Genomic DNA, 17,817 nt, shown 5'->3' with positions numbered 1-17,817 from the left:
TTCTGGACTGTATCGCTTGGGTGGGACGCCCCTTGTGCTTCGATACGGAAGTGTATACTGACCGGTATCCCCATCAATCACAACATTTTCTACATCTTCGGTTGGTTCTGCAGCTGAGTCATTAGGAATATTTGTACTATTGCCTTCAGTTTCAGAGATTACCTCGGATATCACTGGAGGAGGACTGTCGGGACGCGGTATTTGAGGAGGCTCCACAGCAGGTGAGACAGGCTCGGCGGTAGCGCTAGCCGTCTCGGTTGGTTCCGCAACAGAGTCACTTGGAGATGGCACAAACCAGTTTAAGGGTCCACTTGTCCTATCAACATTACCCTTACTACTCTCCCCCTGACCGCTAAGACTGGCGTAGTAGTATTCACACTCCAAAAAATTACAGTTCATGGTTGTGATTATCTTCCTAGACGAAGGATCAAAACACCTATAACCCTTTTGGTTTATCCCATACCCCAAAAAAACACATTTTATGGCGCAAGCGGAAAATTTTGTTCTCTCGTGTTTGGGAACATGAACATACACGGAGCATCCGAAAATCTTAAGGGGTAAGGTAAGAGGTTCAGGCACACTGCCTAGGGAAGATAAAAGTTGTAACGGTGTTTGCATTTTCAAAATTTTCGTAGGGAGACGATTTACCAAATAAACAGATGTGGCGACTGCCTCAGGTCAAAGAAATTTTGGAACGTTGGAATAAAAAAATAGTGCACGAGTTATTTCCATAATTATCCTATTTTTCCTCTCGGCTACTCCATTTTGTTCAGGGGTATATGGACATGAGGTTTGGTGAACTAACCCGTGTTCCGTGAAAAAATTTGCCATTTCCTTATTGACGAACTCTCTCCCATTATCAGATCTAAGGACTTTAATGGTTGTTTGAAATTGAGTTTGAATCAGTTTGTAAAAAAGGACAAATTTATCATAAACCTCACATTTATTCTTTAAAAAATATACCCAAGTCATCCTTGAACAATCATCCACGAAAATAAAAAAATATCGAAAACCATGATCACCAATAACGGGCGCAGAGCCCCAAACATCAGCATGCACTAAAGAAAACAAATTCTTGACACGAGTTTCAGAAGACTTAAACGACTGTCTGTGGCTTTTCGCCAAAACACAAGACTTACACTCAAAATCCTTCAGATAGGAAAAACTAGGAAAAAGTAATTTAAAATAACCAAGAGATGGATGACCTAGACGTCTGTGCCACAACCAAGCATCTCGAGTCGCAGATCCGTGAGCTAGCATCGCGGCACTACCTTGGTGAGCCATCTCATCCACATAGTAGAGGCCTTGACGCTCAGTGCCACGCCCAATTATCCTCCTCGTCCTGATATCCTGTAATACACAGAAATTAGGATTTATTAGCAATGTACAGTTTAATTCCTTCGTCACATGGCTAATAGACATCAACTTGTGAGACAATTTGGGAACATATAGGCAATTCGACAATCTTAATGTTGGTGAAATCTCAATTGTCCCACTCCCCTCTACCGAAGTCAATTCCCCATCTGCAGTCTGAATCTGACTTTTCATAGAGCCACAAAAATTAACAAAATCTTTCCTATCATGGGTCATCGTGTCAGTAGCCCCACAATCAAAAATCCACCTTCCATCTTTATCATCAATTTTACGTTTAACCGTACATGCAATAGGCAGATCGTGCAATATTTTAAAACTATTGGGACTGACTAAAGCAATATCACAATCTGAGGGGTCAGTTTTCGAAATACTCCTAGTGTGGGGGGCAGATTGCAAGACATGGGGTCTATTATGAGATTTAAGTAAACTTGGAGGGTGTTTAGGAAAGAAATTATATGGGTAGGGTTTGTTCAACCCTAGCCCATTACCTCCTTCCCCATACGGAGCGGCGCCGCTCTCCGACCCTCCGACGCGTCCGGCGAATGCAGCCTGCCCCACCTCTTCTCCACGTCTGCCGTCGCCGCCGCCTGGAGCTCCATTCTCTGCACCGCCTCGTCCTCGGACGGTACTCTCTGTTCCGCCATTTTCGTCAACTCCGATGGCCAATTTGGCCTTGCCCCTCTGATTTTCCTCCCACCAATCTGGGAAACCAACCAATTTGAAGTAAGTTTCCCGGGTATGTTTGTTCATACCGCAATTCGAGCACCACAGCTTGGATTTGTCGGGTTTGGTTGCTCCGCGGCGGTTGTTGGAGGCGGTGTGGTGTGGTCCGAGACGGTTTGGCGGCTGCTGGGTCTGCGGCGTCTGGAATCGGGTGTTTCGGGCTCCAAATCCGAGCCCTACCCCATTGCTGCGGCGGTTGAGTCGGGGTTGGCCGGCGGCATTATCTTGAGCCGTATGGCCTCCCTCTTCACCCAGCCATATGCGACGTCTACTGGGGGGCTGGGCTCTCTTTGAGGATGTCCCTTCTTGTTCCTTTGAATTGGGGGTTCAACCCCGCCAAGAATTTGTATAATCGTTTCTGATTTGTGATATCTCGATACTCACCGACTCCTTTGTCACAGCAGTTTATCGTCTTTGTCTGGCACCGATCGATTTCGATCCATACTCCATGTAGGGTTCTCCAATACGTTTCCAGATCCAAGTCCCCTTGGACGATTCGGCTGGCCTTATCCTCCAGGTCGTAAATCATGTACGAGTCCGACGTACTCTGGTACGTCACGGCTAAGCTGTCCCAGATGGCTTTCGCACTTTGGTGATGCGCGAAATCTCCGACAATTTCGATCTCCATATTGTCTACGATCCAGGAGAAGACCACTAAATCGGTCTCCTCCCATTCCAAGTATTCTTTATCGGTTGGCTTTGGTGGTTCCGGCACCCCGGTGATATGCCGTAGAGCCCTCCTGCTCCCGATGGCTACTCGCATCAGTCGAGCCCATAGGGGATAATTTCTCCCGTTTAGCTTGAATGCTACTGCAACATTCTTGCTTGCTTTGAGTTTAATGTCGCCGCTTTTGACATCGTCTCCTTCTGCCATTTTCCAGGTCTCTCGCCGGTTGTCCGCCTTCAGGTCGGGACAGGTATCGGGCGATGATGAAACTATATTCTGAGCCCTCGTTTATTATGCTCTGAATGCTCTGGTACTATGTTGAATAAGGCTATGTTTTATTCATCTAAGTATATCTTAATGATGGGAGAATACACGCCTCATATAGGCAGCAATACTATGTACATATGGTAAGATTTACCCTAGCTATAAATTAGGAAAGGATCATTCTACATTAATTCTGTAATCTTCGTATAATCGTCGTGTGATCCTCGCGTGATCTTCGCTGCTTTCTAACACTCACAACTCAATTCTAGATGGATAATCATGAGATAATTAGTCATAGTTAACCTACAATTACTAAAATAATTTTACAACTCAATCCAAGATTATATGTTGTTATTATTTTATCTTGGCAACCGAACACCACCTTATAGTATTTATATTATTAGGTGGTGCTCAGTTTTCTAAATAAAATAGTATCAGGACATAATCTAAGATTGAATTGTGAGATTATTTTAGTTGGAGTGAGATAATATGACTAATTATCGCATCATTATCTATCTAAAATTGAGTTGTGAGACTCAATCTTATGAACCAAATACACTACATATTTAATCTCGAGATACAATATTGCAAATCTAAAAATGTAAAAAACGGATAAAATGGACTTATACTTCCCGTGCTTGATTAGATTTTTTGAATAAGCTTAAATAGTTAAAAATCTATAGAAATCCAACATCCTTATTTAAACTTAGTATAATACGGTTGCAAAAATATATATCATTTCTTCATTCATAAAATATATTTTAAAAATATTTATTCCCTGTTTAAAATTAGGAGCTCTGATCAAATTTTTAAACGAGACTTAGCTTTAAAATTTAAAATATACTCCCTCCACTAGGGGTGACAAATCGTGCGTGTTGGGTCGTTATCGGGTCAACATGTTAACGACATGACCCAATAAGGACAAACACGAACATGACTCGTTAAGAAAATCTCAAACCCGAATACGAACACGACCTGCTACCCTCAAACCCGAACACGACACGAACCCGACACGAACCCATTAATGACACGAACCACATTGGGTCAACACGACACGATAACAATACATACATGACATGACACTATAGCAACACGACCTGATAATACGGTTAGAACCTCATAACACGGTAAGAACCTGTTAACAACTGCTCAAGAATAACAAAAGTTACAAAATCTTGAATCTGATCATTAAAAATCTAAAATTTGATTACACAATTTGATTTGATGAACAATAATATCAATAGATTCATAGCAACAAAATCCAACGAAATCTAACAAAAAAAACAATATTTTTAAAATAATGAAAATTAATAATATAATAATATTATTTCTTAATGGGTACACGAACATGACACAAAATTTTTGTGTTCTTAACGGGTCGACCCGATAAGGACACGAACCCAATAAGCTCAGACTTAAATCCATTAATTTCATGCGAATTCGTGTCGGGTTATCGTGTCGTGCCAAAAATTGTCAGCCCTACCCTCCACTTAGTAATAATGAATTTGTAGTTTTGTAAGTAAACTTTTTCTATGAAATTGAATTGCTCCAAAATCAAAACCGATCTGCCTAAATAGAAAACAATGTATGAATCAAAACAAAAAATTCGATAGTCACGTTACAAGAAAAAGAAATTGAATTCCAATATTTTTTTTATCTTGCAACCCCAATCGAGCAGTAGAGTCGAGTACGCAACAGCAATAGTCAAACAAAAAAAAGAAATTAAAAAATAAAGCAAATCATCTCCCCCAAGAGTTGATATGGAAAAATTATAATTCCTCATACCCAATAATAGGTAATATCGTTGACTTGTATACATTTCCAAGGATTACACTTAATAATTGTTGATTAAATTATGACAAGTGGATTCACAGTTGGAACTTAACCAACTAATAAAATAGGATTACACCAACCCACCAAATGATTCCACAGCCAACCACCACCAACTTCTTCTTCATTTTCTTCAAAATAAAAAATCAATTAAATTCATAAGGCGAATTTGAAGCAGTAGAAGGAGAAGAAGATGGTGGGTTGTCGTCGGCCGCAGTTTGTGCTGTTCGGATCATCCGTTATCCAAATGAGCTTCAATGTCGGAGGCTGGGGCGCTATTTTAGCTGACCTCTACGCTCGAAAGGTATTCTCATTTGCTTGATTTATTTTATCCAGAAAAATGAATGGCTGAGATTTGATCTCTAGTTTTGTCCATTAAATACAATCATGTATAGTAAATTTGAGCTACTTATTGAAGGCGGATGTGTTACTACGAGGATACTCGGGTTGGAACACCCGGATGGCTCTTCAAGTCCTCGACAAGCTTTTCCCGAAGGACGAACCGGTTCAGCCTTCTTTGGTTATACTCTATTTTGGTGGCAATGATGCAACAAAACCCCACCCCAGTGGGATAGGTTCTCATGTTCCTCTTCCCGAATACATCCAAAACATGAAAACCATGATAGCTCACATCAAGGTCTGTTCAACACTGGTTTTTTTGAATGATGCCTCTGGACTACCTTGGTCATTATTTTTCATCAATCGCAGGGTCTTTCAGATGAGACGAGGGTGATATGTCTTACCTCTCCGCCCGTCAATGAAGCAAGAATCCGTGAGGTTTTCGGGTAAGCAATTCTGCAACAGCTCCACAGTAGTTTTTGATCTTGTTACCTAATTGCTTTTGCTCGTCGTTGTCCAGAAATGCATTAGATGATCAAGCGCGCACGAACGAAGGCTGCTGTTTGTATTCAGAAAAACTAGTAGAATTATGCAAAGAAATGGATGTTGAGGCCATCGATCTTTGGACTGCTATTCAAGAAAAAGATGACTGGGCTGATACTTGCTTCATGTAAGCAGAAAAAATCCACAATGATGTTTTATTTCATACTACTACTTCATTGTGTCACAGCACAATGTAAATGAATAATGTAACTACTATAAATGTTGACCATATAATGCCTTCATCTATTGCATAAAAAGCTTATTTTCGGGTCGAATGTGCAGAGACGGAATCCATTTGTCATCTGAAGGGTCCCAAATTGTGGCAAGGGAAATACTGAAGGTGCTCAAAAGAGTAGATTGGGAGCCAAGCCTCTACTGGTTGAAAACGCCATCTGATTTTCCCGACGATTCGCCATATTATGTCGTTGGTCCTGACGGTAAAACTACTGTGAATGTGAGCAACCATATTTGTTCATGGCAAAGAGGGTGGCTCGACATTTAGGGAAAACGCAGAGTATATTGAAAATTTAAACTCCGGCAATGTTGGCTGTGCCCACCTGCTATTTTTTTTCTTCATAATAGTATCTGTTTTCCCATACCTGCTGTATTTCAACTGCGATTTATAACCCAAACATTCTATTTCGTTTCGTTTCGTTTATGGTGTTGACGATGAATACAAGGTATAGACGCTTTGTTAATTTGATTGATGACACTTTACATCATAGTTCGATAGAGGCTTCCCTGTTCACTCCCATACCCTTGCTGTCGTATTGAGAATGCACGAGCATAGGAAAGCCTGTCACAACTCACTACAATGCTTCTATGCCGGCAAGAACAGACAACAAGAACACAAGATGAAAATTTTAAAAAGAAATGATAAATAGAAACTTCAAAATTAGTACTGAAGAAGTAGATATATTTTGTTCAGTAAACAATGATTTGAAGCAACATTATCTTGTTTTTCCATCTACGCCTTCAATGTACATCACTATTGGAAGCAGCTATTTTCACAGTAATACAGAGTTCTAATACACAGCCCTTTTCCCAAGTTAACTCGTAGCCTGCAACTTCAATTTTTCTCTGCATTCCAGAGATCTGGAAAAATGGAAATACGAGACTGCGTGTTTTCGTAAAGAGTTGTACGAATATGTGAAAGCCCTCACAATCCCCTCTGTTGTTACTGTATTGTGAAATAACCCCAGACCTCTACTCACAAACCATAAGAGCGACTGTGACAACGATTATACTAAAACATAGACAGGCTCACTAGGAAAATACAGCCACCATTTCGATTTTTCTTTTCCCTTTTTTAGGTGTGCAGAAGAGATTTACAGATGTTACGGGCTTGATACAATACCTAACTGTTAGATGGCCGTACTTTTCAGATGTTACTAGCCATCCGTGCTGCCACAGGCGAGGGAGGGTCAGAGCAAGTTGTCACTCAGATTGAGTTGGGCCATGTTGGATCAGGTTGTTGAACATAAAGGTGGAGTGAATCAAGACTGGAAACAAACAATTTACAGCAAAATATTTGATTAAATATACCAGGCAGTAGTAGGTAAACGGACGAAACAACTCTAGCTAGAAGATTAGAATTACAATGCAGAAGCAGTAGCCTTACCTACAATTCAGTGGAACTCTCCAACCAGATGATTCAGAGCTCATTGGGGAAGAAGACACATACATTTTCCAGTCCTCGAGCAAAATTCTGAGGTCGTGAAGCTTACTGCTCAACCCCAAACAACAGTTTGCATGCATTGTACAAACTTCATCCAGATCTTCACTGGGTTCACAGAACCCACCAAAGTACGTAGTGTCCAAGAATCTCAAGCGAAGCCCCATCTCCAGGATGAAGGAGTCGTTCTTAATCTTATTAAGAACATCTTGATCGTGTAGTCCAGGGTATAATCCACGAGAGGCATGCCAGAACTTGTAAAATTCTATAGATCGTTTGTTTGATCTTACAAACTTGAACCCACCATTAGGCTTATTTTCTAGATCATCAGATCTGCCAGAGAAGTGATCACATGCTATCTGAAAGTCAGCATCTGGATGGAAATGAGGAAATGGATCTCTGAACCACATAACGTCTGCATCCTATTTATAAGAAATAAGTAAATTAAGTACAGAGAGAATCGTCCAAAATAATCATGTTCATTCATAGTGCACCATATCATCATAGTACAAGTAAGGACTTCATCTCAAATGTAGTTAATTTTCTTATAGAATGTGGCATGACTTTCAAAAATGACACTAAATAAATGTGTGATAAGTATTAGATGTAAGATTGCTATTCATGGAAATATTGCAAGAACCAAGAATACTGAATCAAAATTCATTGAGCTTCATGTTTCCAAGCCAAAGTTCTGAGTGAATAGCCTGCTATATTTATGACTTGTGAGCATGCTAGAGTGTGATGAGTGCTCAACAGATAAGTAAATAAAATGCATACCGTGAAAACAAAGTTATATCCCATTTCAAGAACAGATCTTAGGAAATCAATCCTTCTCCACATCATCTTCAAGTAGTCCGGGGTCATGAAATAAGCCTCATGTGAAAAGTCAACTCCTTCAGTCACAAGGGAAAAACAATGGGAGTGTACAGCCATACAACGGGAAAATGCCTTTTGATCCAAACAAACAATCACCAAATGGTTGAGTAACCAACGGGTTTGGTCTCCCATTCGGAAACTCTCAAGAAATAGATCAATCACCGAATTTGGAGCTGCCCATGCTTCATTCAAGGTTGTTAAGATCACTGTGTTATCTGGCATCGAAGCAACCTTCAAAACTCTCTCAAGACTATACTCTTTACTGTCCTACAACAACCATTAAATAATTAGGAATTAGAATGGAAATGTTATTGGTATTAAAAATATGAAAGACGAGGTGGATTATTTGACTCCAGTGAAGCATAATTGGACCAATGAACCGAAACTTCTCTACTTATACAATGATAAATTCCGATAAGTTCCCAACTGAGCTTTGCTTATCCCCTGTAAATGCCAAAAGGCATACCTATGCTTTTTGTGAAATGCAACTATATTGTTATCGAAATATAGCCTTGATTATCCAAAAAACATATGAGCTGATTTTCAATTCACATCTAAAGATGGTTGTTACTAAAATAAGTTACAGTCACAAAGCAACTCAAAATAGTCTAAGATTCTTATTGTTTTGTATACATCACTTTAAATGGTTCTATTTTTCTTCGACTTGGTTGATTTTGACACAAATTTGAATGAAGCAGTTGTAAATTCAAATTGATGGCTACATGTATGAACTAGAATACAATTCTAGTAAAATAAAAATCTTTTTTAATTAAATTACTACTCCGCTAATAATGATTATGGTGGCTTCATGAGTAATCTCTGTTGCGCAGCTAATTCATCCACATTGAGAATGGAATTGGGGAAAAAGCGAGAGTAATCGAATCGATAAAGCAGAAAATGAAATTGGGTAGATCGAGGAGAGGAGACTGACCGAATAGAGAGGTGATCCGTTGTTAGTGGTGATTCCGAATTGGACAGCTCTGTGGAGGAGGAAGCAGGAAAGGAGCACCGCCGCCACGAGCAGCAGTAATAGGGTGGAAACCCCAGGGCGGCGGGTGTGGGCGGAGAAATCCGGAGACGCCGTAGTCATTTTTAGGCGTTTAGAGGAGGCGAAAGACGAAGGAAAAGGAAATGAAGAGATAACCGCCGCCTGCATCCTACCATGTTAGCTCGCTCTGGTGCACAGAGGGGCCGCAGACCTGTTATTTTACCCACTGATTAAATGCTGAAATTAATTAAAAACACGAAAAAGTGTAACCAAAGAAAATGCCGTTCGATGCACTTTTTTGTTTATACGGAAATTAAGTAAAGTAGTAAAAGAAACGAAAATAATAAAGTAAGATAGACCTTTACTTTTTGCTAAAAAATACTCCTTCCGTTCCATAGTAAATGGGACATTTCTTTTCGACACGAAGATTAAAAAAATTATATTAGGTGAGTTAAGTAAATAGAGAATAAAATGGAAAATGAAAAAGGTAGATAGATGAAGAGAGAAAAAAGTAAGAGAGAGTAAAGTAGGTGTGGAAACATGTGTTGACTTTTACTAAAAAGGTAAATGATTCTATTATTATGGAACGTACCAAATGACAAAATGACTCTATTACTATGGAACAAATGGAGTAAAAATGATTCATATAGAAAAATGATTTAATTAACATGGAATGGAGAGAATATCAGCTACTCGATAAACTAGACATAACACCATTAAAAATGAAATATTTTATTTTTAGATTGTCGCACTAAAAATAAAATATTTTTTAAAATGGAAACAACGCCATCTCTTTTTTTCATCGTTCTTACTTTACTCTATGTTAATTAACTCACAAAATAACATTGCATAAAATTCTATATCGGAAACCAAATGATTTATATTTATTGGGACGGAGAGAGTATGAAATATTTGATTTTCGGTATTGAATTTTATGCGGTATTAATTTTGAGTTAATGAAAAGAAAAAGAAAAAAATAGAGATATTATTACCATTTTAAAAAATATTTATAGTTAAAAAATGAAAATATTTGTTTTTAATGAAATAAAGAGAAATTTCTATTAGAATTTCGAAGCTAATAGTAGAAGCTAGGGCTGTCAAATCGGGTACCCGCGGATACTCGATCCGAATATTTTGGGTACCCGATCCGAATTTTATTTCGGGTACCCAATTACCCGACTCGGGTATCCAGTCCCGAATGATCAGGTATCCAGTCCCGATTTCAATTTCAATTTTGACTTTTTCTTAAAAATATATTAACTACAAACTTTTATAAATATAAACATGTAGTCCTAATTTAATACAAACTTGAAATAGTATTTAAGAGAAAATAACTATAAACTTTTAGAAAAAAAAATTCTTTAGTTGTAACATATATTAACAAAAGAGAAGAGACTTTGATTCATCCACAATAAATCAATAATCATCACAACTCATAAGTTGAAACTTCTGTCCGTAACAAACATCACAATTCAATGATTCATAAGTTCAATAAGACAATAACCATCACAATTCATACGATCTAACAATAACATCCATCTACAATAACCATCAAAGATTCAAAATTCATCAAAGATTCAAAATTCATAATATCAAAAGTCCATAAAAAATCCATCAATCTCCATCTAATTATCTTTATTGTGGCAAAGTAGGTCATCATCTCGATCTCCAATGGTGGCTAATACTACATGGATAAACAATAAAAGAAGGCCAAATAAGTATAACTGTAAAATGTATAAATAAATGAAATTTAATGAATATAACTTACCACTCTGATACTCTTTGAGTCCAATGTTGCCTAATTCTTCAAACATGTCTTCATTATATTTCTTTTCCAAGTCAATACTCTTCAACCAATCTGAAGCACAAACTAAAGCCTCGACCATACAAGGAGCTAATGAGCTTCTATATGGAGTGAGAATACGACCTCCCAAGCTAAATGCACATTCAGATTCAACACTAGAAATAGGAATAGCCAAAACATCCCTTGCCATCTCACTTAGAACGGGGTAAGGTGAATTCTCTGACCACCACTTCAAGATATCAAAGTGGTCCACGTCATCATTCTCCTCGATGTGAGTGTTTTCAGTAAGATAAACAACAAGCTCATTAAACTTGTTGGTCTGCCGCTTCCCACTTAAGACCACGAGACTACACGTTCCTCGGAAAACAGATCTCCCTTGATTTTCGTCCTCATCGCCACCATCTCTTTGCTGTTGAGGCGGTTTCCGAGCCTCTCTCTGTGCCGCATAATAGTCAAACATCTCATTCAATGAGTATGTAACATCTCTGACCATGATTTCCCCTCGTATATCTCCATAGATTGACTTGAAGCATGTCTCTACGTGACTCATCTTTTGTCTCGGATCAAGCACGGCAGCAATGTATAAAATCATGTTCATCCTTGGATTTAATTCCATATCCTCCGCCCAATATTTTCCAATCTTCGCCCTATTATTTAACAAAAAAATGAAACTGAATAATTGTATTTAATAAGATGAAACTAAAATTGTGGTCAAAGAAAAAAAAATTAAGTATTTACCTCATCTTCATGGCCATCAATCTTATTTCATGATCTTCACTCACCTCCAATGTTGAGATAGGATCAAAAATATCAGACATTTTAGCAAAAAAATGTGTGAAGTTAGATATTTGGTGCCAGACATGAGGACATTCAACTCGTAGAACTTCCGTAAGTATTCAATCATCTTCTTCACACATATCCAATCATGTTTTTCAAGCAATCCAATGAATTCATCATTGTGCTTCTTTTGGCTCAAATCTTTTCTATAAGATGGATACATCTGACTGTAGAGCTAAAATGTCTCTTCATAAGGTATGGCAGACTGAAGTATCAAGTAAGTAGAGTTCCAACGAGTGGGGACATCTAAGCATAATGCCTTCTTCGAATCAATCCTGTCCGCAAGAATATTCACCACCTTAGCCCATTGTGAACTTCTTTGTGGCGAACCTGTGATCCACTTGACGGCCTCCCTAACTCGGCGTATTGACGTGCCAATTTTTTCCAAGCCAAATTGAACAGCTATGTTGAGAATGTGACCCACACAACGCATGTGAAAGTACTTACCATCCAAAACATTGGTATTAAACTTGTTCAAGTAAGACTTGACATCTTCAATAGCTCCATCATTTTGAATTGCATTGTCCATAGTGCAACACAAGAGAGATGTCAATCCCCACCCACTCCTTCAGCGTTGTGATTATAGATTCACCAATGTCTGACCCCTTACGACTTTCAATCAAGGCAAAACTGATTATCCTCTTATGCAATCTCCATTCTTTGTTAATAAAGTGTGCAGTAACACAAATGTAATTTGATTTATTCACACCCGTCCAACAGTCACTGGTGATAGAAACTCTACCCATGCCCTCTCTCTTGAAATATCTAGCCACACTTTGTTTGCGCTCAAGGAACAACTTCACACAATCTGTTCTTATTGTTTGTCTTGAAGGAAGTTGTAGTTGTGGATAATTAGTTTGGCAGAATTTTCTAAAACCCAATTACTCCACCATCCTGAATGGTTGCTCGTCGAGGATGATCATCGCGCAAAGTGAAAGTCTACCCTCCTTTTGGTCAAACTTCCAACTAGTCAAAGATGAATTGCCACCATTTGCATCTTCGACATAGTTCAACATAGTTTGTCCTTTATTGCCGCCTTCCTCTTGTGCTTCTTCTTCAAACAGACAATGGTATGGTTTTTTACATTGTTAGTTCCACACCAACGCAGGTCAGCTGCAATTAGAACGTCACATCGTTTGCACTTTCCTTTCACCACCTCAATAGGAGGATTGCCTGCCATAACCTTCCCTCTATTATAATCCTTCCAATGAACAGATCTTGGCTCATTCTTTACCCCAATTTTTCTTTTTTTTTTTGCACGTGATTGATTAACGTTGACATCTGCATCACCATCTTCCATTTCCATATCATTTAATATGGACACATCTTCTAAATATTGGTCACTTAGAATCATATTGATGTTGCTATCTTCTTGCGTGTCCATAGGTTGAGATATGATAGGTGATTTTCCACTTGGTCTTTTAGACATTCTGCAAATTTAGTATAGAATAAAAAAGTTCAAACCTATTCAATTACGCATAATCACATGTATATAAAAATAAAACTAAACACTAAATGAGCATTCACAAATAGTAAAAATGTCTATATACTGCCAAATGCCCAAATATTAAAAGAGTAAAAGTGTATGCAGCCAACTCTCCATACAATGTACTGTCAAATATGAAAAGTTGTGTCAACTATTTTATTTAAATATGCTTCGCTGATTTTCCAACATAAAAACAAATATATCTCCATGGACCATGATGGAATTCTATATAGTACAAGTCAACAAACATAATTTATTTAAAATATTTAAGCAAAACAATTAGTAAACAAAATAAAGTAATACCTAGTGATGGACTACTCTTCGAGAAGAGCGGTGGTGGAGGGCGGCTGTGGAGGGAAGTGCAGCGAGGGAGCAGGAGGGAGTAGGCGCTGTGTATTTTGGAGTATACCCTAAATCACTAATACGGAGTATCTTATACTATTAAGTATTAACTAAAATATAATTAAAAAATTAAATAACATTTAATTATAATAAAAATATAATTTATTAATTTTTAAAAATAAATCGGATAATTCGGGTATACCCGATCGGGTATCAAGTAACCCGATACCCGATCATCCAAAATTCTCACTACTCGATCTCGATCCGATACTCGAAAAATCAGGTTTCGGGTATCCAATTATCCGACATTTTCGGGTTTGAATACCCGATATCCATTTTGACAGGCCTAGTAGAAGCGATTCTATGTTGACAATTCCATGTGCTTGGTTTCCATAACATCATGACCCATCTTGGACAGCGTAAATTCAATGCTCACATTTGTTTTTGTCAATCTCCATAAGTCATACTCATAACTATACTTGCTCTCTATATGATTATATATATAATTAACAATTTTGAAAAACTCGTGCGGGCTAAAAAGTATGTTATTTTAGTCAGGACGGAGGAAGTATTTCTATCTTATATTATTAATCCGAGATACACGATTCTATAAAGTAACGAAATAATCATATTTTTATCATCGCCACCAAAGATGTCATGGTACTGGACAACAAAAAAACTCGCACATATGAATACTCAAAGTAGCGTATAAACAACACCGTAGACTCAATGTTACATGTATATATATATGAGAAATAAATAATCACTAAGAGCATCCACAATAGCGCCTAGCGCACCGCCTAGCCGAGCGCCGGCGCTAGGCGGTGCGCTAGGCGGTCTATTGCAGCCGCCCAGCGATTTTCGCGAAAAAAAACCGCCTAGCGCTCGGCGGTTCCGTGGCGCTAGGCGGTGCGCTAGGCGATCCGCTAGGCGCTATTGCAGCGTCCGGATCGCCTAGCGCGAATTTTTAATTTTTTTTTGTTTCCGAAACACTATATATACGCGACTTGCCCGTCATTTTCATTCGCACCACTTGTATTAACGAGTACTCTCTCTATCTTAATTTTTGTACAAGATCAACACCTAGAAATGAGTAACGCCGGTGGTAGTGGTGGGAGTGGTGGGGATGCTGAGGAGTACGAGCGTATAATGAACGAAGCGCTAGATGCCTATACGAACCATGAGATTGATCAATGGATGCAGAGGGCTTTGCAGCCGGCGGTACCTCGACCTCGACCAGTGGTACACCGCCGAGCGGTGATTGATCGTGATCACGTAGCTGCACATCAGCGCCTATACGAAGACTACTTCGCACAGGAGCCGCGGTTCAACGCCAACCTTTTCAGGCGCCGTTTTAGGATGCGCAGGTCCCTGTTTATGCGTATTGTTAACGGATTGGAGCAACGATATCTGTATTTCCGCTTTAGGCACGATGCGGCTGGCAGACCCGGCCACACTCCTATTCAAAAGTGCACTGCGGCAATCCGGCAGTTGGCCTACGGAGGCGCTGCAGACATGTGGGACGAGTACCTCCACATCGGTGAGACGACTGCCCTGGAGTGTATGAAGTATTTCTGTCAGGGCGTGATTGAAATATTCGGTGATCAGTACCTTCGAAGCCCTACCCCCGATGACTGCCGGGATCTGCTGCAGATGCACGGGGAACAGCATGGGTTCCCAGGGATGTTAGGCAGCATAGATTGTATGCATTGGGAGTGGAAGAACTGCCCCGCCGCCTGGAAGGGGATGTACACTACCGGCTACAAGGGAAAGAATCCCACGATGATCCTCGAGGTCGTAGCCGATTACCGGCTGTGGATTTGGCATGTGTATTTTGGGATAGCTTGTTCAAACAACGACCTCAACTCGTCGCCACTTTTCAACGAGCAGTGTCAGGGTGTCGGTCCGACCATCAGTATTGTCGCCAACGACAACCGACATGATATGGGCTACTACTTGGCGGATGGGATATACCCTAGGTGGCCCGTCTTTGTGAAGACGATCCGATGCCCAGGAGATGAGAAGAAGGCCTACTTTGCGGCACGGCAGGAGTCGGCGCGCAAGGACGTGGAACGCGCATTTGGTGTGCTCCAGGCTCGATGGGCGGCAGTTAAGGGGCCAACGCGTTTGTGGCACGTCGACTGCATTGCTGATATAATGTACGCCTGTATAATCATGCACAACATGATTGTCGAAGATGAAGGTGGACAACTGACTGATTGGGCCAACGACGATAATGAAGCTGGTCCAAGTCACGACGTTGTCGCCCCTAACGTACGGAGTGGGGTACCTGAAAGGACCAGGGGTGCGTAGGTGTCGTTCAAGCAAGGATATATCCAACTGGTGAGGATAGAGATTCTAACTAAGTCTAGACCCTGGTTTCAAAGATTCCTCAACCCACTCCTACTGATCAGTATAGTGGTGATAAGGGTCGAATCCCACAGAGACGGTGCGTTTAAACTACCGCGGTGATATTTGGAAAGGTTGGTTAGCTACCATGCTTGGGTTGAGTCTCTACCTAGGCAAGAACTTAAAGGTGGTGTTTTACTGGTCAGACGGTATGAAAGACATCTGGAATGTAACTGTGTACGTGAAATGGGGAGACATTTTTGTAACAGAAAATATTTAGAAGGTACGGGTTTCTATTTTGGGCTAAACGGAATATTCAGAGGGTAGTGGAAGTTTGGTGACTAGGCTGACAGGGCTTAACTAAAAGTGAAGGACAAAAGCAAAAAGCATCTAAAAAGCATCTAAAAAGCAAATAGACACCATCTTCTTCAACAAACACATCCATAATTCAGATAACAATTCCAGATTCAACACGGAAAACACAGATTATCAACTCGCGAACACAGATCTAAAACTACGAAATCAAATCTGAAATCAAACACTGGAACTGGACTTCTGCATACTGGTCAACATGGAAGAACGATTCGGAAATTAAAACTAAGCTTTGCATGCAACGATCCACTTCCCAATCAAACAGTACCAGCTTATACTATCCTAGAGAAACTTGCTACGTAAAACAGAAATGAGAGATTCAACACTTAAAACACCAAGAAACTTTAGATCTAAGCTAACTAGGCAAGGAAGGAAAAGAAAACAACACAATAAACGAAACGGAAATCAACTTCATAGCATAAACACGTTCGGATCTTCAACAAGTACTTCAAAAGCAGAAAATATCCAAAAGCAACAAAGATCCAACGTAAGGAAAGCAAGGAAAATTAAACTGCGAAGGCAAATAAAAGTGTTTTTGCCACTCCGGGCGATGGAATCTCTAAGCTACGGTCTTGCTGGCTGGAACGGACGATGACTGGAACTCTGGGAACATCTGGGCGTCAGGTGATCATGGCTGCAGCGAGGCAAGAAGCGGGACACGGCTGAAAGACTGGTATTACCGAGAGAACTCTCTACCTAAAGATGGTGGTGAATGAGTGAATGTGTATTTTTTCTCTCTCCTTCTTGGCTTCCTTTTATAGGGAGGCTTACCCTTGATTTTAGGGTAAATCCTCATTGCAAGTTGACTTCTTTGCCCTTAATTGTGGGTAATCCGTCCCAGCTATCCGTCTTCTCCATCTCAAGCCGTTTCAACACGAATATTGATCAGTATGAGATCATGCTGGTGCCCTTTTTCACCTGAACATTCCGAAACTTCCCTACTGGCTAGAACACTTAACCTGCACACTTTGAGCAACTGTTTTGCAGATATAATCAATTTTGCACATCATACTGACCCGTAACAAAGGCCTAGAATACGACTTATCAAGCTGCTCACACTTACCACATGCTTGTCCTCAAGCGTGAAGAACAACCAAAAGACATAAGTTGAATTCTAGCCTGGTTACTCCCCTGACTGACTCTACTTAACCTAGACTCTAAAATATGATGCAAAAGAAACACTTAAACAAACACACAAAAAAACTGAAAACACAAAGAGCGGGCTATATTTTCAACCATCCCTCCCCTCTGGATCAGATGCAATCCGGCCTTAGACAGCCTTGAACTTCTGCCACACCCCCTCTCTCCCAATCAGTATATCTGTTTGTCAAGATCGCCCACACTCTCA

At 39.9% G+C, this 17,817-nt stretch overlaps 2 protein-coding genes across 2 annotated transcripts; one reads left to right on the top strand and one right to left on the bottom strand.

The window, feature by feature from the left end:
- Positions 1–4,924: 4,924 nt before the first annotated feature.
- LOC121792100 (GDSL esterase/lipase CPRD49-like) lies at positions 4,925–6,393 on the top strand. The gene is made up of 5 exons (XM_042189905.1): positions 4,925–5,162; positions 5,277–5,495; positions 5,567–5,643; positions 5,718–5,867; positions 6,023–6,393. Exons 1-5 carry the CDS (start codon positions 5,052–5,054, stop codon positions 6,240–6,242), a joined length of 777 nt encoding a protein of 258 aa, XP_042045839.1. The 5' UTR covers positions 4,925–5,051; the 3' UTR covers positions 6,243–6,393.
- A 208-nt stretch (positions 6,394–6,601) lies between these two features.
- LOC121792099 (uncharacterized protein At4g15970-like) lies at positions 6,602–9,551 on the bottom strand. Its single transcript, XM_042189904.1, has 4 exons — positions 9,223–9,551; positions 8,193–8,558; positions 7,362–7,837; positions 6,602–7,242 (listed from the first exon to the last, which is right to left on the bottom strand). Exons 1-4 carry the CDS (start codon positions 9,445–9,447, stop codon positions 7,182–7,184), a joined length of 1,128 nt encoding a protein of 375 aa, XP_042045838.1. The 5' UTR covers positions 9,448–9,551; the 3' UTR covers positions 6,602–7,181.
- Between the last annotated feature and the right edge of the window lie 8,266 nt (positions 9,552–17,817).

This window comes from Salvia splendens, chromosome 2 (genome assembly GCF_004379255.2).
Source record: "Salvia splendens isolate huo1 chromosome 2, SspV2, whole genome shotgun sequence".
NCBI classification, from domain to species: domain Eukaryota; kingdom Viridiplantae; phylum Streptophyta; class Magnoliopsida; order Lamiales; family Lamiaceae; genus Salvia; species Salvia splendens.
Note: the sequence above shows the minus strand (reverse complement) of the source record. Positions and strands in the feature narration are given on the sequence as shown.